The following is a 20,467-nucleotide window of genomic DNA, read 5'->3' as shown; positions in this document are numbered from 1 at the left end:
AAGCTGTAAAAAAGGAAAGCACATTCAACTAATTAAACTACCATACACGAGTTAAACAGTTAACAACTCTTTTATGCTTGTTTCATCCTTCACATGCCTCAAAATTTTATAGAAACAAAATGGAGCAGAGAAATTGTATGAACAGAAAGCTCCCCCGTCAGGTCCATCAGGGATGGATTTGTTTTTCCTTTTTTTTATTAGAAGAAGCAACATTATAATTCTGTAACTCAATAATCACACATAAAGTGCTTTACTTTAGGGACCCTCCAGGGGCTAGAAAGATTCCATAAGTTCCAAAAAAATAGTTCAACCATGAAGGGGGCCAGCCAGAACATAATTGGATGTACAGGCTGCTTCAGTCAGAATCTGCAACTACCTTATAAATACACTGGACCATTTTGTGCCTTCTATTTCAAAAACCTGGACCAGTCTTTTGGATGTAGAAAAATAGCAGGCACACTGCAACAACAGTCACTTTTTTAGCAGCTTTTATCATTTCATTCCTAGAACCAAGCCCAAATGAACAAAACAATAATACGAAGGGACTGTTTTGCAGAGAAAGTTTCTAACTTTCTAGCAGTAATTCTTTTGCAATATGTGTGTTGTTGTTGGGCACAGAGTAGATTTTAGTCTTAGAAACATTCCAATTTTCTTGTCAGGATGTAAATAATAAGTTACAAAACACACAACACAATGGCATGAGAAGACAGAGTAGAGGTAAGGAGACAAGCATGTGCAATTGTGCACGTCGATGAGGTGAAGATGTAATTCAAGACAGAGAAGGTTGTTGGGCCATAAATGCTTGAGATTCGGAACACATGCATGATAAATCTCAGACACACAACACAAGTCTAGTTTATCCGTAAATTATTGAGCTGTAAACAAAAAAACCAGAGAATTTATTAACCAGAGATCGAATAATATGACCCCACCAGAATGTTGATCATTACAGCATGAACAGAAACTGGAAAACAATTTAGTGAAATTGAGACTAAATGAGCAAGTAAGCCCCCATAACAGTTGCTCCATATCAGATGCTCAAACCAAATTGAAGCTGCTGTCAGATTTTGTCTCGATAGATGAATTCTCAATTCCACAACTAAGTTTTAAAACTCATTTGAAGAAGAAAACAAAAGAATAAGGCACAACAAACTATGCAAGCAGTGAGGTTCCCTAATAATACTGGTACAATCAATATAGATTTGTGTTTCCTCATGATCAGTTCTCCCTGTTCACTTTCTCAGGCTGTGAAAATCCAGTCTGCTTCATCTTCTAATAGCATGTGGCCATTATTCATAGGTGATGGTAATTTCTTCAAAGCGTTCTTCGGTAGCAGCCTCCCTCACAAAATCTAATATTCGACTGGCTTCTTCCATCATTTCCCCAAATCCAATCATTCGAACGTGTTTAACGCTTGTCAAACACCATCCCACATGATCTTTTGGGGGATTCCACTTAAATTTCTTGCCCTTTCGAACTTCTTCCCTATCTACCACTTCGAGATCCAATCTTTGTAAATTAGGAAGGTGTGCGAGCAAGTATGGCATGAACAGCCAACCGGAAGAATCTGCTATACACAATCTCAAGCTCGTGACATGATAGAAATCTGGAAATGTCATTCGAAATTTGTTCCGGATCGCAGCTTCATTACCACTAAGAAGATAGTCCATAAACGTAAAACTCAATGCCTGTAAAGATAAATTCAGCACACTAATTAATAACAACTCATACATTTCATTCAAAACAGAAAATACAAAATATAAACTAAAACATACCCCAAAAGCTCCATCTCCCACAACCAGGCAGCTAGTAGATAATGATGCTTGGTTAATCGTATAAAATACCCCTCGCGAAAGAACGAGAAGCTCCCCCACTTCTCCTAGCTGTCTCTTAGCTTCGTAGAAGCCACTTTGAAGCTTAACTTCTCGGAGATGCTTGAAATTTCCGATCTTAAACTTGGCAAAAATTGATTCATCTATATCCAAAACTTCTAGTTGGGGGGCATCAATGTCAACCTCATAGAGGTTTCCAGCAGAAAGGTAAACTTTTTGTCCTCTATCAAGCTGTAGCTTGTGAAGATGCAGTGTAATTTTTAGTCTAAGGAGACTCTGAGACCTTATTTGGAATTTCTGCTTTTTGTCCGGAAGTCTCATAATTTTTCCTTGTATTTGCAGATCCTGGAGCACCGGACACCACTTGTAGAAGTCAAGGATAGATGCGTGAGATGACCGAGATACATCAACTTGTATAGCGCTCAACCTTGTGAAAGTCCCTGGAGGAGACAGAATAATTCTGGCGCTTGCTATCTTCAGGACCCAAAGATGCATGCTTGTAAAGACTTCGGGTGGGATGGGGAAAAATCCCAAACTCTCATGACGATCCACTGCGATTTCCAGGTTGATTACTTTCTTTTTCAGCAGTTCCCGAAGAAACTCATGCAGGAAGGAGTGCCTTTTAAATTTTGTGCATCTTAACCTGACGTTAAGGAAATACGCCGGATTCTGAAGAAGTTTCTCCAGTGACTTTTTGAAGTCTGATTCAGTAGACTTAGAGGTGTCATCTGCAGAAACAAAACTCCACAAATTATCATGCCACGATTTGCACATGCAGCTAGTGCACACTGATTCCTTTACAGGTAAGTCTGATAGTATGCTCTCAAGAAGGTGCATGGGAAGGTCATGCATCCAATTGGCCCTCACCTGCTATAGGAGACGTGTTAAACATGCATTGTTTAGGTTAAAAATGCAATAAAAAGTGCAAAAATTGAAGCCAACCGAGGAGAATTTCCAATATGGATAAATTTATAAATTCCAAAAACAAGACAAAAAAGAGTGCATTCAGATCAAGAACCCTCTGTATCTATCTGCTACTGTAAAGAATGTCATTTTCATTGATTCATGCATTGATACAGATGTACAATGTATAAGGAATATAGTTGACTTTCAATCAGGCTATATTTGGTAAATTACAAAGTGTGATTCACAAGATCAAGCAGGGTAGCAATCGGTGGGATTTGATGATTCATTAGGAGAGGATATGGTTGCTGGAATAGCTTGATTGACAGCTACTTTTTAAAAAAAATAAAAATAAATCAAAGAGCTACTTTTGGTACATATAACAAATAAAAGAGTGCAGCATATGAAGACAACAGACCAGAGGGGCTATCAAAGCAATCAATTAACCCTAATTCTCAACCCGGGCCCCTAAATCCCAAAATACAACCCAATTAACCCACTTACTACCTCAGCTTTGAATATTAGGTCCCACAATTTGCCAAATATGCACCCAAGAAAGGAGACCTGTTAAACATGCCTTGTTTATGTTAAAAATGCAATAAAGGTGCAAAAATTGAAGCCAGCTGAGGAGAATTTCCAATATGGATAAATTTATATATTCTAAAAACGGAAACATGAATAAAGGAAACTCCATAATGCAAGAACAAGACAGGAACAGTGCATATCCCAAGAATATAGACCACAAGTAAACAAAGTCTAATAACCAACTCATGGTACATATTATTATAAACATAAAGAGTCATATCAAGAAAATAGTGTTAGACCTAGATTTGGAGGACACCAGACACTTGAGGAAAGAGAGCAATCCTTCTGTGATAAAAATAAAACTCTACATTGTGGATTTATCAAAGGACCCCCAGGATTCTCAAGCTCGGATTGGATTTAGATGTGAAAGATAAGGCATACGTAAACGACTGTACTATTGTAGTATCTTCTTGCAATTTTGGAAGCTCTGACTTTTTAAGGAGGCCTACTAGCAAGTTAATGCGCTAGTCCTTATTGAACTCTTATTCTTTTAAAGCATATGAAAAAACCAGGTCAGAACATGTAGAGTTTTATCTTTTTTCAGACTATTAGAACTTTTCAGTAGTTTAATTTTGCAGAAAGGCAGTGTGAAGAGGCATTAAAGGGCTTCTCATGAAGTATGGAGATAAAAAAAATAAAGAAAATTAAAAAAGATTAAAAATGAAGTTTGTGATGTTTGTGGATGAACAAAGCAGAGCGAAATGTTCCTGATGGTACAGGACGAATGGCACAGGACGAATTGGCTTGTGGAGGATTTTTGTAATCAGATCAAACAGAAAGAGTGCATACAAACAGAAAGAATGCATACAGATCAAGACCAGGATTTTTGTCAGGATGTCTCATGGTACACCTTACAAACAGAAAGAGTGCATACAGATCAAGAACTCTATACAGATTTCAACAGACAAGAGGGAAGCCCTAAATTCTTCAAATAAGCAAAAACATAATCTTTTTCAAGAAACAAATTATATGAAAAAGCAGTCAAATGGGTATCGAGGGATGTGGAAGAATACCTCGGACGAGATGGGGACCTGGAGGAGATGGTCTTGAGATGATGCTATGGTTTGCTTCGGAGGATCAGTCTCCACGTCCATGGCTTTGGCTTGCTTCGGAGGATTAGTCTCCATGTCCGTGGCTTTGGATTGCTTTGGAGGATGAGTCTCCTTGTCCGTGGCTTTGGCTTGCTTCGGAGGATTAGTCTCCATGTCCGTGGCTTTGGATTGTTTCGGAGGATCAGTCTCCTTGTCCGTGGCTTTGGTTTGTTTCGGAGGATCAGTCTCCTTGTCCGTGGCTTTGGTTTGCTTTGGAGGATCAGTCTCCATGTCCGGGGCTTTGGTTTACCATAATAACTGCAAGGAATAATTACTGATCAAGTAACAAGTGGTGGAGGTCCTGGAGGAGATGGCTCTTCCCTATGCCAGAATTGCTTTACTAGTGCTCTGCACTCACAGTCTTGAAAAAATTTGACAAAGAGAAGTAGTTCAATTAATAATTTGTCTCACTAAAAAACATTCAATTGTATGTTCTGCATTATGCAGCCAGGACACGGTTCAACTCGACAAACTCAAAATACATGATTAGAATGCCAACAAATGCATGCAAATTGCTAAAAAGAATGAACTTAATAAAATAATCTAGTTGTTCCTTGTGCAAGAAAAGTGTGCTGAGTTATGCTTTTTATCAATCTATAATCAATATGATGATTGAGAACAAAAGTAGGTCATCGGCAAAATAAGACATCATCTACACAACCTTCAACATCCCAGCAGGTATCTCAGCCATTAATCAGAGCATACTTTAAACTCATCTGCAGTGATACCATAGATAGCACCAAAGCTCTCCATGAATAACAACTTCACTTAATTGCTTTTTTATCTCCATACTTCATGAGAAGCCCTCTAATGCCTCGTCATCACGCTGCCCTTATGTAAAATTAAACTAATGAAAAGAGCTGTCTGAAAGAAAACTTTACATCTTCTGAGGACTTGGTTCGTCATCTTCAACTCTACACCTATTAATTTTCTTGTCCGACACAAAGGGGTCTAATTACTAACTTCAATGTTTATTAGCCAAACAAAATATCAGGACGATGGCAAGTTCTTTTAGCATCATCCCATTTCATACAGAACCAACAGAAAGAGGAAAAATAACTATTTAACCCAAAACATTTGATTATATGCTTTATATGAATACGAGAAGACAAATACGTTCAATAAAGACTAGCTCATTAACCTTTTTGCTTGTAGGCCTCCTAAGAAAGTCAGAGCTTCCAAAAATGCAAGAAGATACTGCAATCTTACACTTGTTCTTGTATGCCTTGTCCTTCACATCTATATCAAATCCAGTGCTTGAGAATCCAGGGGGTCCTTTGATAAATCCACAATGTAGAGTTTGATTCTTCGCAAAGAAAGATTGCTCTCTTTCCTCAAGTGTCTGATGTCCTCCAAATCTAGGTTCATATATATTACTAAGGGAAGGTATTCCCTCTTGGTCAATGAACTCTAGTGAAAACAGTGTGAAGTTCATGACTTCCTTAGGTTCAACAAGATACTCAACTTATTCCAAAAACCCAACCTCGCAAGGCAAATTTGGAAAATCATTATATGGGAGGGGGCAAAAGGGATGAGCCATAGGGATAAACTGGTTTGCAAATTTTGTATCTTTGTACAATCCAACGAACAAGAAAGAAAAAGACATCATTATCATCTTCATATGCATAAGCACTAAATCAATAATAAACTCAAGGGTTGTGATATGAAACATTGAAAATATAACACTTCACACTTACACTACTTACAATGCTTGCATCTGGGTGGTCTTCCAACAACATGAAATGGCAAAAATTTCTTGCCGTGCTGAAATACGGATACTAGACCACTACCTTCTAGTTTAGCTGCAATGAGTAATAAACTACATCTGTAAATATCCCATTATAATACCAAGCTGATTAGATAAGAAAATAAACGAAAGTTCAAGTTTTGAACATACCAGGAAAATGCATGTTGAGGCCGAAGAGTAGCACGTAAATCAAAAAGATTGCTGCAAAGAGAAACACCCTAGAGCCAGAATTTGTGTCTGACAAATCGACCCAACCTTCTTCCTTTACGAACAAGGCGAGTGCCATGCTCACTTGGACCAAAAGATTTCAACAACGCCCCTATTATACCTCTAGTCCTCATCTCCGGTAACAATAATTCTATCTCTACCGTCGTGTGTAGAGACCCATCATCATAATCTTACATGCATTTTCTCAAATAGGAAACTAACAACATAAGAGAGCTGCTTCCATGACGTGGCGGGTTTACCTGATCGAAGATCTATCGGTAAGGGAGTGGTGAAGTGGGAAAGCGATGGGAAGGTGAAGTTCTATCATCGTTGATAGAGCCCCCGAGTTTCCATGGGAGTTCAATAATTAGCGTAACATTTTTCTTTTCTGTCCCCTGCAATTTTCACCCGTCTCAGGCTGTCTGGAAATTACCAGCTACCAATATTTTTACCGGCCCAAATGGTACGAAGATAAGCAGTGATTTTTCACAACCCATTTTATCCTTTTTATACCTCTTTTTTCATAATTTTTTTCCAAAATATAATTTTTACTTACTTACTACGAAAGGTAGTTGAGTCAGGCTCGGCAGAAGCAGCGATCCCTTTTTTGTAAAAAGAAAAAATCCCTTCCTCTAGTGTCAGACTAGATACTAGCGAAAATTAATCGCCTTTAAGTTCAAAAGTTGAAAATTAATCGCCTTCGTCAATCAACCAAACCATATTAATTAACATCCAAACTTTTAAATTGAATAGAGATTGGTTGATTAATCTTAATCAGAGTGAAAAATCCAAAATAAAAAAAGGATGAATTGAAAACTAACTTACCTCCATGAAATCGACGAGATTTCTGCAGCTTTTGAGAAACCTTTCTCTCAAGAACCACTAGTTAGTAAAATACAGAAATAGAAAAGTATGAATAAAATATGTGCGTGTTTTATTTGGTAAAAATTTTACAAAATACAAATATAAAATTTGGCCACTATATAATATTGAGTCTCTTTTTTTCTTTTCTTTTTTTTGAATTTTTAAAATTTTGTTTATTAAAAAACTCAACTAAAATTTCAATTTTTTGGGCTTAAAAATTCACAAATGCCCCAATTTCATGCAAAAGAGAGGTGAAACTTTTGTAAACAAATACATGTATTAAACATGAAGAATACATACGTATGTCTACAATACGTGTATTCGTTGTCTGTAATATAAATAAAAAATTATTGAGAAAAGAAAATGGTAGACAAGAAAGCCAAAACAAAATGGCTAGAGACTTTGGCCAAGGCATGATAATGCCAAAATACAGTTTGTAGTTTTCCTTCATGGTTGCCAAGATATGGCAACGGCCAAAACCATCTATGGCCTTGGGCATATGTTCAGACATGGTATTAAGCCAACACATTAATTATGTTTCATTTTCTATGCCAAAGGGAGCCAACTTGTGACATATACATGGTTAAGAGAATTAGAACATTCCAGATTTATCAAGGGCTATAATTTTCACAAATTTTGCCCAAATTCATGAAAACTGGGGGGCTTATGTTTGGACCCAAAACCGCATTTTTGCCCTAGAATTGGAGATATTGCTCTTTGAACACGAAATGGCCAAAACCATGGCCAAGCATGATCAAGTATAAACTGCAGACAGTTGCAGGCCTTACACGCTTGTAACTTTTATGGACCCCTTAGAAAATGCTCTGTATCATCAATAAAATAGAAACTCAACTCCTATCAGGTTGTCTGCAACAATTCCTTGATATCGTACCCTTGTAGCTGTCACACAAACAAGCAGGATCGGTTTTAGTAATCCACATTGAAAGTAAATCATTGTTGAGAAAGATTATACAGGGTCATAACTTCAATACTTGATATTCATCATGTTTACCTGAAGGAAGGTTAGAAGCAATATCACTCCTGAGTTCCAGAGAGCATGTATTGTGATGGGGGTTAAAAGGTTGCGAGTTTGAGCATATGACAATCCCAGAGCAGAGCCTACATAGATCATACAGTACATGAGATAAATTGTGCTCGGGGATACCTAAACCACATTAATGTTTGTTGAAGGTGATGTAGAATGTTGTTTTTAAATTTTTTTAAGTAAACATGTTACCTAGCACAAACAGCTGTGGAAACTCTCCGGGAGTGAGATGTGCAAGTGCAAATACAGCTGCACTTATTCCAATAGCAACTGGTGTAGGTACCCTGCAAAAAAAAGAAATTGTAAGGGCTAGTTACTCAAAAATGAACAGTTGACACCAATAACGTAACTAACTATACTAAAACCAGCTAAAACCAAGTAATTTTAATCCCATCTTTAGCCAACTCAACAACACCTTATATCAAATATTTGGATGGTTCTGCTACTTTTACTACATAAGTGCCACAAAAGCAGTTTCTTCTACCATATATTTCTCAGCCTCGACACTTCTTTTTCTTGAATAGATTTTTTTAATTTTTTTAATTTTTTATAATAGAGTCAACCTCTACACTTCTTCAGTCTTCACTCTTGTTTGTAGAATTTTGTGAATCTGGCCAATTAATTAAGCAAAGCAGTTTTAGGAGTGAACCAAACAATATCGCCTGGATGGCAGATTACTAGTTAATCCAACTTCTACTCTTTTTTCTTTTTTTTGGGTCAATCCAGCCACTACTTTCCAACACACTAGTTTAAACTTCTGAAAATTGATAACAAAATCTATGGACAGAAATTATTGAGAAAACTTTCGAAATAATTGTAAGGAAGTTTACAGGAGCTACCATGCATGTTTAGAGCAATGTAGAGAGAAATAATCAATCATTGTAGGCATAGTATGCAACTCTATAAAAGGGAAAACAAGGAAAAATACCACTTCGTCATGGAGACCATAAAAAAACCCCGAAATACAGTCTCCTCAAGAATTGGAGCCAAAACTCCAGTGATGCCTAGCAAGCAAGCAGTGCTGCAATGAAGATTAACAACAGCTGAATCAACTTGCAGAATCCTTAAGTCCTAGTGCTGAAAAGTTTCAACACCTAAGCCTATGAATACTATAATTCCTAGAACATGCACTAAAATGAAAAAACCTTGCAAAGTACCTGACACTTGAAGATCCAATCAGTGGAAGCAAGCTAACTAGAGCGTCCTTCTGAAACCAAGTAAAAATTAATTAAAATCACATATATGATTCCTTACATGGTGGAATTGATTCTGAAGAATCATAGAATTTGTGTCCACTGAACGAGAGAGAAATAATAGGGTGGGAATAAATTCAAACCTCTCTCTCTGGGCTCTCCCCCCTGAACAAGGACGCGACAGCCCCTGTCACTGCGATGGCAACTATTGCACCAGCAAGACCAATCCCTGCCCACAAAAGCCACCCCTTCTGTAGACTGAAAGGGTCCTTCAAATCTGAAACAGCAATAGATAATATTAGCTAGATGGGTCACAGTCTAGATATAGCCTTAAACAAACCAGAATCTGGCAATGACGAGCTTTCAAATATAAATTTTACAACTATATGGTAAAAGTCTGTCTCTACTTAATGACAAAGCATGTAGATACAATGACCTACTAACCAAATTCAAATATCTCTAATTCAGTATTGTGCATCAATCGCAGTCCATATATAAGCTACAACAAGTGTTATCTCATTGAGACAACTACAAGAAAATGGGATAACGTGAACCCTTTCTCAACTCTGTGTGTGTGTGTGTGTGCGTGTGTTTGTGTCTTTGATGTCTTACTATAAAGTAAAAAAGGAGACGGAAAAATCAGTACCATAGCGATAAACGTCTTGAGGCAACGGTTGGAAAGTGCTGGCAACAGTATACAGAACTGCAAGTACAGCTGCAGTTGTAATACTAGCAAAACAATAACTGAACCAATTAGACCCTCATAAAATTCTCAATCCAACAGACAGCATTACAAGTAGAATTACAATGTGATAATGCATACCTTTGATCAAGAAACAGTATCTCTGCCTTTTCATCTATACTCAAATCTTGAATATTTAGTCCTAAATACGGTATAGCTGCTGTCTCTACCAATCCTGTCAAAACAAAACTGCCTGGGAAAAAAATTAATCTTATTCTTCTGAATTGTGAAATCCAGCATTAAACATAGTTATATGAGCACTGGCAGACTAAATACTAAGAACCCACCTCAGTCCACAAGCAAATGATGTTAAGGAGACTGTTTGCCATTCCCAGGGCACCTCCCATCGCTTCAAAATCTGCCACTGCTCTCCAGTTTCCTGCGAATTTCACCCAAAAAATGTTTACTTTTGTCCTTTTTTATCAGAGTCGTTTTGTTTGAGTCAACTGAGAGTTAGTTGAAGCTGAAAAGTGATAACCTTTTCTTGTAAATCGCCTTTGGGCTTTCCTCCGCCATTGAAAAAGCAAATGTAAGGCGACCTTCTGACATTTCTGAGCCTTGTAAGCTGGGTTGATTGGCGTGGAGAAAACTTGGCGTTAAAGCTTTTGTGGGCGTTGAGAAAAAGGCCATGGCTTTGGTATTTGGAGGAACTTAGCTTGGGTGAGTCTGAGAAACTTGAAAATGAAGATTGAGCTAGAGATGTGAACAGAGCGTAAACCATTGCTGGTTTTAGTAATGTATTCGAATTTGATGTGTGAAATTTGGGTGCTTAATGCTTCTCTTCTCTTTTAGCATGCAGACTGCAGAGAGAGGGAGACAGAGAGGGATAAGGCTGTACCAGGATGAGGTTTGAGCCCCTGTGAAAAACCTTTGTGTTGGGCTTGCTGAGATTAATATCCCCTTCGCTTCTTCGTATTTTGGGCCTTTAGGCCCCATTGTACCAATTACAAACTAAGTCCTGATGCGGTTATATTGCTAAGAAGTTTGTGTGTGTGATTAATTGTTGTTAATTTAGCTGCCTCGGCAGTTTTCTATATAGCCTTTTGTTTTCTTCGTTGTCCTGACCTCAGGGTCGAACTGTAACATATCATGGTCGAACTCCAAGCCAACTTCCCCGGATTGTACTTTTATTAATGCAATTGTTTTGGTCAGATTCCTTTGACTTTATCCATATGGGAAGCTGACTTTTTTTGTTGAGTATGTTATTTGGAAGGTGCTAAGTAGGATCTTGTGATCATAATTTAAATTGAGTTCATGTGGAAGCAGTCAGCTGCTGGATCAGATCTAAATCCGGCAAACTCTTCTATGCCTAATTACAAAACCACGGGGACAAACAAAATTCTGCAATATTAATTTTATAATACAAAGCGATGCCAATAATAATAATAATAATAATAATAATAATAATAATAAGTGATGCCAAGTGAGTTGCATTACATTTAATATAATTCTAGTTTGTCACTATACATAATTACATAAGGATATTACTTACCTCTTTACCTGTTATGAAATATTCTTCTTTATTGCAAATTACAGTTTGACACATACACAAAAATAATTTATTAAAAATATATAAAGAAAAATTTATGCACACATGTCATATTGTTATTGAAAAGAATGTTGGAGCTGACACTTACTTAATAAGGAAAGAAGTATTTTTCATTACATAAAGTCGAATTGCAATTTAAATAATAATAATGAGATTATTCTTTGCATAGTTGTATGGGACAACGTGGTCACCCATATAATCTTTAATCCAAAGCAGATAGCGAAAGTTGATCCAACATTATCAATTTTTATATTTTAATTTAAAATTCTGAATTTAATTAAAGATCTTGCCTATTGCTTTTGCCTCTTGCCGTCCTGTCGGTATTGAGATCGTTTTGCTTCAACAGCTTTTGCGTTTGTAACCATCCAATTGCCATATTGCCACCCTCCTCACCCTACTCATTTTAAAACATGCCATTTGTACATGCCCTACATCATATGGTCTCGTAAATTATCACTGCATAAATATACGAGTGTTGTTATTTGTACCATACTTACTAATTATATTGTTAATTACCTCTTTAATAGAAATAAGTTTTATATCTATTAGAGAGGTGACCAGTATTATGGTAAACATAAACCCTACAATATTTTATTTTATATGAGAATATGTGTGTATGTTGTAATTTTATATATGATCCCTTCTATTACTTTTGCATCAAAGGAAGGACCACAACATTTGACCTTTTGAAGAAGTGAAAAACTTCGGTGACATGACAAGTTTTAGAAAAATGCCAAAATGCAAACATCATGTCGGTGGTCCTTGAATTGAAGGCATGCGTTTCTCTCTTGCTTGGCTTGCTTCTTTCCTCCCCTTGACAGTTCATTGTAAGTATCTTTTATTGGGGCCATTCTAGTTCTCGGCATTAACTCTCGCATCATCCCCTATCTATCATTTTGCCAACTGGTCAACCATTATAATTTTTTTTGGATTTTTTACTTCAATAATTCCTAAATTTATATTCAACTAAAATGAAATTCTTGGTATAAATTCATGGACCACTACAATTCAAATTCTTCTTATGAACATCAAATTTTGGAAATGACAAAAATTATAGTGAAAAGTAAATTCATGCTTAATAAAAGTAGTGAAATGATGTATCTTTTGACGAAAATGAAACTTAGGAATCTTGACTCCCAATTTCCTCAAATTTTTTCGCGCGTCATTTAATAATTTCCATGTTAAGTTATCAAAACAATTCTCATCTTTTAGCTAAATCTTGAATTATTTTCTCTCATCTAAAGGGAAAGTTATTTTTCTCAATAATACTCAAAGCTTATCAAGTTTTATGGGTTGCAGGTCCACTCCATCACATTGTCAATATTGGATCCTAATTAAATCGATTTTTATGATGCGCTTCTGCAAATGGTATTTGATCGAACTTTGAAGGATGGAATAATGTGGTAGAGAAGAGTGGACTATGCTAGTTATGCATTTGTTGGGTTTGGAGTAATCATTTTGTTTTGTTTTTTTTAATCGTTTGTTTACTATTAAAAAAATGTAAAAAACTTATGGAAGTTGATAATTAAAATTGTTTCCACATATAATATGAAATTTTCACATCGCCGTACCATAATTTCCACTCCATCAAACGACCAATGTGGATCCACCAAGATGAACTCCTGTAGATGATTTCTGACCCAACCCAAAAAAAAAGTGTCCTAATGATCCGGTGATCCACCAATTCCCAGTATTGATATATTATGGGCCTGGGTCCCACAAACCTCGCCAACTGTATTTTTACCATCTCCTAGAGGAATCCAACCTTAATTTGCGTGTGGGTCCCGTAAGACATCCGCGTTTGTTTGACAAACCGAGAAAGCAGGTGAACACTGTCAAAGTGTCAAGCTCCAAACACTTATTAATCAAAGTAATTTAACAAAGGCTTATTAGGTGGAAAAGTATAATTTCTGTATAATAAAAAAACTTATCGTTTATTATATATTAGCCTCTCTGCACGTGCTTCTGCGCCTGCGAGAGGTTTTTTTAAAAAAAATTTAAATTTATTTTAGAATTAAAAAAGATAATGGATAGTTGTGTTCCATAAAAATAGGATCCATTATTTGAATTTTCTTTTAATTTTAATTTTGTTAATATAAAAAATTATGAATTTACTATATTATCCTCATTTAATTAATAATTTAAATTCTTAATGTTTGCATTAACCAAGGGCATTTTCTGGTATTTTGAATGTTTCACCATTCTCTGTCTTTTACTTTATATATATAGATAAAAAAAAAAGCAAAAAATATTAAATATTCAAAATAATAAAAAATATCCTTATAACGACTTAGAATGTTTCTTATTAAAATGACTAATGCGATAATTACATGTAAAAAGTGGTCTCGTTGCGGAGGCATGATGGCACGTAACATGATTAGATCTGTTTATCTTCATCACACAGATGCATGACGGTGCACATTTAAAAGTTAATTTTCATTTTTATTTATTTTTAAGAAAAATATTAATTCTATATATTTTTATGAAATATCACCAAAATTGTTATTTTAAATTGTCTGGTTCATGCTGTCCTTGATATATTAATACTTTCAATTAATAGCGAGAGAGACCGTGATCTCATGTCGTACTATATTTTATCATTTTTATTTTCTTTTGTTTGCGCATAAAAAATAAAAAAAACCAATTCCCCATATGAATGTCACAAGTTCACAAAACAACTGATAATCCCATTTTAAGTGTTCTCAGGTTTTTTCAGAGACTTATCGACACGTCTCCCCGCCATTAGACTGAGCAGTGAATCTACCACCACCTCTCCACTCTCTCTCTCTCTCTCTCTCTCCCCATCATTTCACACATCAAAAAGAGTTGAGATTTCCCCTTTTTCTTTTGCTTTTTATTGCCTTCTCTGTTTCCTATTTCTCTGATACGTCTGATAGATCTCGACCCTCTGTGTTCGCTTTTCCTTATGCGATTGGTAAGCGATCCCAATCATCCCGCCCCATTTCTTTTCTTTTTGTACGCAATTTGCTCTCTCCTTTTTTCTGTTCTTTTCTTAACTAATCTGTGTTTAATCAGCTGCTTCATTTAGTGTTGTCTTTGAGTAATTAGAGTTGGATCCACATACGCCATTTTTGTTAGGATAGTGCTGAATTGAATCTAAATTCAGCGCAGTGAAGCTCTTTTCTCTGTTGGATCTCATTTGAGAAACAAAAACTGTACAGTTTTAATCGAAGCTCCCATCTTTGTTTCACATACCTACTATTTCTAAACAAACAGAGCATTACCCAGTATGGATTGCTTACACAAGTTTTCTGTTTTTTATAGTTATTAAACGGTATGCTTGCTTTGAACGGATGCTTGGTTACTTTTTGGACATATCAAGTTTGGTAACAGGAAATATTTACATATCGCACAAGGTTTGATAACTCTAAATGCTCTGTTGGTTTGGTGATTGATTTGTCAATCTATCCATAAGTCATTTATGTTCTGAATCCATGCAGTGCTTTTTCTTGTAATTGTAATAGTGTTTATATGATGTTAAGTTAAGCAAATTTAATGCTGATTTTGTGGTTCTTGATACACAGATTTGTGATGACATGTGTTTGTATGTGAGATTGCTGATTTCGAATTTGCATTTTTCAGATTGCGTTTTCTGTTGTAATAAATTACTGTGGTAATTATTTCAGGCGCGCTATGGCTCTGAAAACGAACTCAGATGGTCGGACTAGGAGCTCAGTACAAATATTTATTGTAGCTGGTTTGTGCTGTTTTTTCTATATATTGGGTGCTTGGCAGAGAAGTGGGTTTGGGAAGGGAGATAGTATAGCTTTAGAGATTACTAAGAATGGGGCTGACTGCAATATCATTCCAAGTTTAAGTTTTGAATCCCACCATGCTGGTGAAGCTGGGAAAATCGATGAATCTGAATCGAAGCCCAAAGTTTTCAAACCATGTCATCCTCGTTACACTGATTACACCCCATGCCAAGATCAGAAGCGTGCAATGACATTCCCAAGGGACGATATGAATTATCGAGAGAGACATTGCCCTCCGGAGGAAGAGAAGTTACATTGCCTTATTCCAGCGCCAAAGGGATATGTAACTCCATTTCCCTGGCCAAAGAGCCGTGACTATGTACCATATGCGAATGCACCCTATAAGAGCTTGACTGTTGAAAAGGCTGTCCAGAACTGGATCCAATACGAGGGTAAAGTGTTTAGGTTCCCTGGTGGAGGAACACAGTTTCCTCAAGGGGCAGATAAATATATTGATCAGCTTGCTTCTGTGATACCAATAAAGAATGGGACAGTTAGAACTGCACTGGACACTGGTTGTGGGGTATGTTGTGTTCCACCAGTTCATCTTTAACCTTGACTTCCATCTGTTTTTATTTTCACTTTCTCTTCTTGAGAGGAAATTTATCGCGTTCTTCTATATGAGTGATCCATATGATGTAACAATGGTATATTTTGCTCAGGTTGCCAGTTGGGGTGCGTACTTGTTGAGTAGAAATGTTCTTGCCATGTCGTTTGCACCCAGAGATTCCCATGAGGCACAGGTCCAATTTGCTCTTGAAAGGGGTGTTCCTGCAGTTATTGGTGTTCTGGGAACAATAAAGCTGCCATATCCATCCAGAGCGTTTGACATGGCTCACTGTTCTCGTTGTTTGATTCCATGGGGAGTAAATGGTAAGAATTAGATACACCAAACTCAAAACACTTCTACTTGGTATGAATTGTTGATGTCTAATAAACAGTAGTCATTTGTGACATTAAATTTTTATCTTTTTATGCACAGATGGAAAATATCTCATGGAAGTTGACCGAGTTCTTAGGCCTGGGGGTTATTGGGTGCTTTCAGGTCCTCCAATCAATTGGAGGAATAATTACAAATCATGGCAGCGTCCGAGGGAGGAGCTTGAGGAGGAACAGAGAAAGATCGAAGAAGTTGCTAAACTTCTTTGCTGGGAGAAGAAGTCTGAGAAGGGTGAAACTGCCATTTGGCAGAAGAGGGTAAATACTGATTCATGTGGAGACAGAAAAGATGACTCCCATGCTACCTTTTGCAAATCTGATGAAGCAGATGCCGTCTGGTAATTTCCTGTACTTTACATTGTGTTTGTCATTCTTTTTAAATGGCAGGCCTTCATTCAGTTATTTATTGACAAAAGAAATTGATCAATAATTTCTCCCTTTATAACTTTACAGGCATCCAATTTGTGTTCTCAATTTGCGACCACTTTTGAATCAATGTTAATGGTATTCAGACATTATTACATTAAAACTTTAGTAGTAGCACAGGGTTTGTTATCATCTGCATTAAAAAAAACCTTGCTATATAAATTTTACTTTTAAATTTTGCATCAAAAGGGCCAGACTCTCAGTTTTGAGCTTTGCTTATCCGCTTAACATAGATACACGCTTATTTTCTTAATTTGTCTTCATTGTGATGGGTATCAGGTATAAGAAAATGGAGGCATGCATAACTCCATATCCTGACAGCAACAATGCAGATGGAGCTGCTGGTGGGGAGCTGGAGCCATTTCCAAAAAGGCTTTATGCTGTACCCCCTAGAATCGCTAGTGGGTCTGTTTCCGGAGTTTCTGTTGAGGCCTACGAGGAGGATAACAACAAATGGAAGAAGCATGTAAATGCATATAGGAGAATCAATAAATTAATTGACTCAGGAAGGTATCGCAACATTATGGATATGAATGCTGGTTTGGGTGGTTTTGCTGCAGCACTTGAATCTCCAAAATTGTGGGTCATGAATGTTGTGCCCACAATAGCTGAGAAAAATACGCTGGGTGTCATATATGAGCGAGGATTGATTGGAATCTATCATGACTGGTACCCTATTCTGAACTTCTCCCACCTATCTGATAATTGTTTCTCTAAAGCGTCCTTTTAGCAAATTATGTTGAAATTCCTTCATTTACCATTCAATTATATTACTTGCTTTCTGGAGTATGTGCTTTCAAGATACCTATTAGTATTTCCTTTACTGCTAAAAATGTCTTCTGGTAGCTGAAGATTTGTGTTAAACTTCAAAAAAGTGTCACAGAAGTAGTCTGTCTAAATAGGTTGACGTAAAAGAAATGTTGCCTCCATTTTATGTCAGGTTCTGTGTACTATTATGTGCTAAATAAGCCCTGGAGCATAGCCCATCTGTCACTAATGTTGGTCATTTGTTAATCATTTATTCTTTTCTGGTGATGCTATTTCAGGTGTGAAGGTTTCTCTACTTACCCAAGGACATATGACCTCATTCATGCCCATGGTGTTTTCAGTTTGTACGATGGCAAGTAAGTAGTATATCTTCATTAATCATTTATTTCTAGGCTTTCTTAAGTGTTCTTTTAATCTTCACGGGAGGGTTCAGATGTTGGTATGAAAACAGTTTACAAGAAGAGCGCATTGATCTTTGTACTCTATTGAAGAAAGCCTTGGCTCAATCCACAAATGCTTTTCTGTAATCAGTATCCAATGAGATATTTGATTACAGTTTCTTATAAATAATATAAAAAGAAAAAAGAACAGTACTTGGGCTCAATACATAGACAGAGGTGTTAAGCTGATTATCTGGCTGTTTCAGTAAGCATGGATTGACCTTGATAATGTTAAGCTCATTTAGCTCAATCCCAGTGACATTCTGAACCTGTTTAGCTTCTTTCAATCTTGGGCCTCTAACTTTGTGCATTTTTCTAGATCCAATGTAGTCTTCATATGGTACAAAGTTGAGTCGTTCCCCTGAGCACTTCGCTTAAAGACAAAACTACATAAAGCCTTTTAGTTTGAGGTGTAATGACTCTTTTGGTTATGATAGTATATGTACATCTAATACCAACTATTTATTAACTAGTCATAATAAGAATCCGACTGCAATGATGAGCAATAGTGTATGTATGACTAAAGATGAGTGGTAGCCGTTAAGTAGTGATTGGGTACTTGCAATAGTAGACGTAGATTCCAGATTGTTTCTTATGCTAAATCAATTCAATGCTTTGTTTCTTCTTTTCTTCTACTCACAAGCTGTATCTAAATATATTGCAGATGTGATTGGGAAGACATTCTTATTGAGATGGACCGAATTTTGCGGCCAGAAGGTGCCGTCGTATTCCGTGATGAAGTGGATGTATTGATTAAGGTGAAGAAGATAGTTGGAGGGATGAGATGGGATACTAAAATGGTGGACCATGAGGATGGTCCCCTTGTTCCAGAGAAGGTATTGATTGCTGTCAAGCAGTACTGGGTTGCAGGTGGGAACTCCACCTCCACACAATGAATGCCATAAAGAAAAGCTTCGAGGCCTTCACGTGGATCTAAGCTGGCAATGTTCTCTGTTACAAGTCCTAACACGGATGTGTATTTTTCCAGTGAGCACTTTTGCTGCCCGAGTACTTCATATACTTCATAGGGAGGAGAGCTTACACAACCTATGTTTGCTATCTGTCTTTGGCCATTCTCCTTCGTAGTGATTTATAAGTAGACAGAGCTACAAAGCTTTGCTTGTATGGTTTACAGTATCATTCATTTTACTAAAATCCCTTTATTGTCTTGTACGCCGCTAAGGCCAAACATTTGAGCAAATACTAGCCTCCTTAGTTGACTCTCAAAATTCTCAGTATGATTTGCAGCCTGCAGAGTTTAATGATAGTTTATTTATTCGTTTCATTCAGTTTCCTTCCTCTCAAAACTTAACACACTCCTTGGGTTTTGGTTTTTTTTTAAAATTATAGATTTGCTAATACTTTAGTTATAGCATTTCGAAGCCACTAGGATTTAGTTTTCCCGTGGTTTGTATATGATAACGAATGCCTGTCATATCAATATGAAGTGCATGAATGAATCGATGCAAAATTGGCATGGAAGAAAGCTGCTTAAATCTGACCACTTGGTGTCGAGAAGGAGGTCTTGGACTTAAATGGTAAAAGTTTTGTGTGGACTTAAAATCAAAGACACAAGCCAACAAGGAGGCAATTTATGGTGTAGATTGTGATGGGATGGAACGAATGAGATGGTGTTGGTTAGAAATTCAAGCATGAAGGCAATAAATGCGTGTAATGTTCATATCCTTTCATAAGTTGTTCAATTCTTATAAATGATTTAGAATTTCAAGAATTAGGATGCAAGTCTGGTCTGGTTAACTTACCAGAGTCCATAACAATAAATAACCAAACCGGCACTGTTTGCAACTTTTCATTGTATGCCTCAATTATTGATGCATAATTCTCTAACTGATCAGAAAAACATGACAGATCAATGGTGTTCAGACTTCAGAAGACACTGCAATCTGTCTCTAGATATTGAGACGACAAAGAATTTGTGTCTTAAACTATTATAACAAAGGAAGGAGGATGGGTGCTATTTTCTTTTAAATGGCTTTACTTGTATGACAGATCAATTTTAGGTGCTGTCAAATAATTATTTTTCTCATATTTGGGTCATGGCCCTCCTTATAGGTCAAGTTGGTAGTCATATCTCATATCTCCTTTTAGAGAGAAAATCACAAGTAGAAATTTTCTTTGGTATTATTGGATAGGATCCCATCAAGTTGATATAAACTTGTATCTATATGAGATAATTTTGTTCACACCCAATCTAAGATGTTTAAATGAAATTTAAAGCACCTTGTTATCACATCCACAAATATGAAAAGGAACCAACATTTACGTACTATTTGACAGACTTGATGGAAATGTGAGTCAGATAATGTTAAGAAAATCTTATCAATGAAAATTTCCTCTTG

The 20,467-nt window shown here is 36.6% G+C and overlaps 3 protein-coding genes across 12 annotated transcripts; 1 reads left to right on the top strand and 2 right to left on the bottom strand.

Annotated features, from left to right (window-relative positions):
* Nucleotides 877–7,237, bottom strand: LOC18791330 (putative F-box protein At3g58860). 8 transcript variants are annotated; one of them, XM_020553954.1, is made up of 7 exons: nucleotides 7,191–7,237; nucleotides 6,309–6,760; nucleotides 5,553–6,213; nucleotides 4,334–4,772; nucleotides 3,243–3,299; nucleotides 1,776–2,699; nucleotides 877–1,688 (listed from the first exon to the last, which is right to left on the bottom strand). In XM_020553954.1, the coding sequence occupies exons 4-7, from the start codon at nucleotides 4,640–4,642 to the stop codon at nucleotides 1,290–1,292; spliced, it is 1,689 nt and encodes a 562-aa protein (XP_020409543.1). In that variant the 5' UTR covers nucleotides 4,643–4,772; nucleotides 5,553–6,213; nucleotides 6,309–6,760; nucleotides 7,191–7,237; the 3' UTR covers nucleotides 877–1,289. The 8 variants fall into 8 exon arrangements, with proteins under 8 accessions (XP_020409543.1, XP_020409548.1, XP_020409551.1 ...); XM_020553959.1 differs by lacking the exon at nucleotides 7,191–7,237 and having other exon boundaries at nucleotides 5,553–5,980; nucleotides 6,118–6,213; nucleotides 6,309–7,178; XM_020553962.1 differs by lacking the exon at nucleotides 7,191–7,237 and having other exon boundaries at nucleotides 4,334–4,669; nucleotides 6,309–7,178.
* Nucleotides 7,745–11,067, bottom strand: LOC18788542. Its single transcript, XM_007224629.2, has 10 exons — nucleotides 10,688–11,067; nucleotides 10,497–10,588; nucleotides 10,291–10,398; nucleotides 10,114–10,196; nucleotides 9,611–9,744; nucleotides 9,432–9,481; nucleotides 9,203–9,295; nucleotides 8,467–8,558; nucleotides 8,242–8,348; nucleotides 7,745–8,129 (listed from the first exon to the last, which is right to left on the bottom strand). The coding sequence occupies exons 1-10, from the start codon at nucleotides 10,928–10,930 to the stop codon at nucleotides 8,088–8,090; spliced, it is 1,044 nt and encodes a 347-aa protein (XP_007224691.1). The 5' UTR covers nucleotides 10,931–11,067; the 3' UTR covers nucleotides 7,745–8,087.
* LOC18793498 (probable methyltransferase PMT2) lies at nucleotides 14,433–19,392 on the top strand. 3 transcript variants are annotated; one of them, XM_020565417.1, is made up of 8 exons: nucleotides 14,433–14,693; nucleotides 15,044–15,135; nucleotides 15,406–16,057; nucleotides 16,197–16,407; nucleotides 16,517–16,811; nucleotides 17,179–17,568; nucleotides 17,946–18,023; nucleotides 18,772–19,392. In XM_020565417.1, the coding sequence occupies exons 3-8, from the start codon at nucleotides 15,413–15,415 to the stop codon at nucleotides 19,001–19,003; spliced, it is 1,851 nt and encodes a 616-aa protein (XP_020421006.1). In that variant the 5' UTR covers nucleotides 14,433–14,693; nucleotides 15,044–15,135; nucleotides 15,406–15,412; the 3' UTR covers nucleotides 19,004–19,392. The 3 variants fall into 3 exon arrangements, with proteins under 3 accessions (XP_020421006.1, XP_007222021.1, XP_020421012.1); XM_020565423.1 differs by lacking the exon at nucleotides 14,433–14,693 and adding an exon at nucleotides 14,762–14,934; XM_007221959.2 differs by lacking the exon at nucleotides 15,044–15,135.

Source organism: Prunus persica, chromosome G1, assembly GCF_000346465.2.
Source record: "Prunus persica cultivar Lovell chromosome G1, Prunus_persica_NCBIv2, whole genome shotgun sequence".
Taxonomy (NCBI): Eukaryota; Viridiplantae; Streptophyta; class Magnoliopsida; order Rosales; family Rosaceae; genus Prunus; species Prunus persica.
Note: the sequence above shows the minus strand (reverse complement) of the source record. Positions and strands in the feature narration are given on the sequence as shown.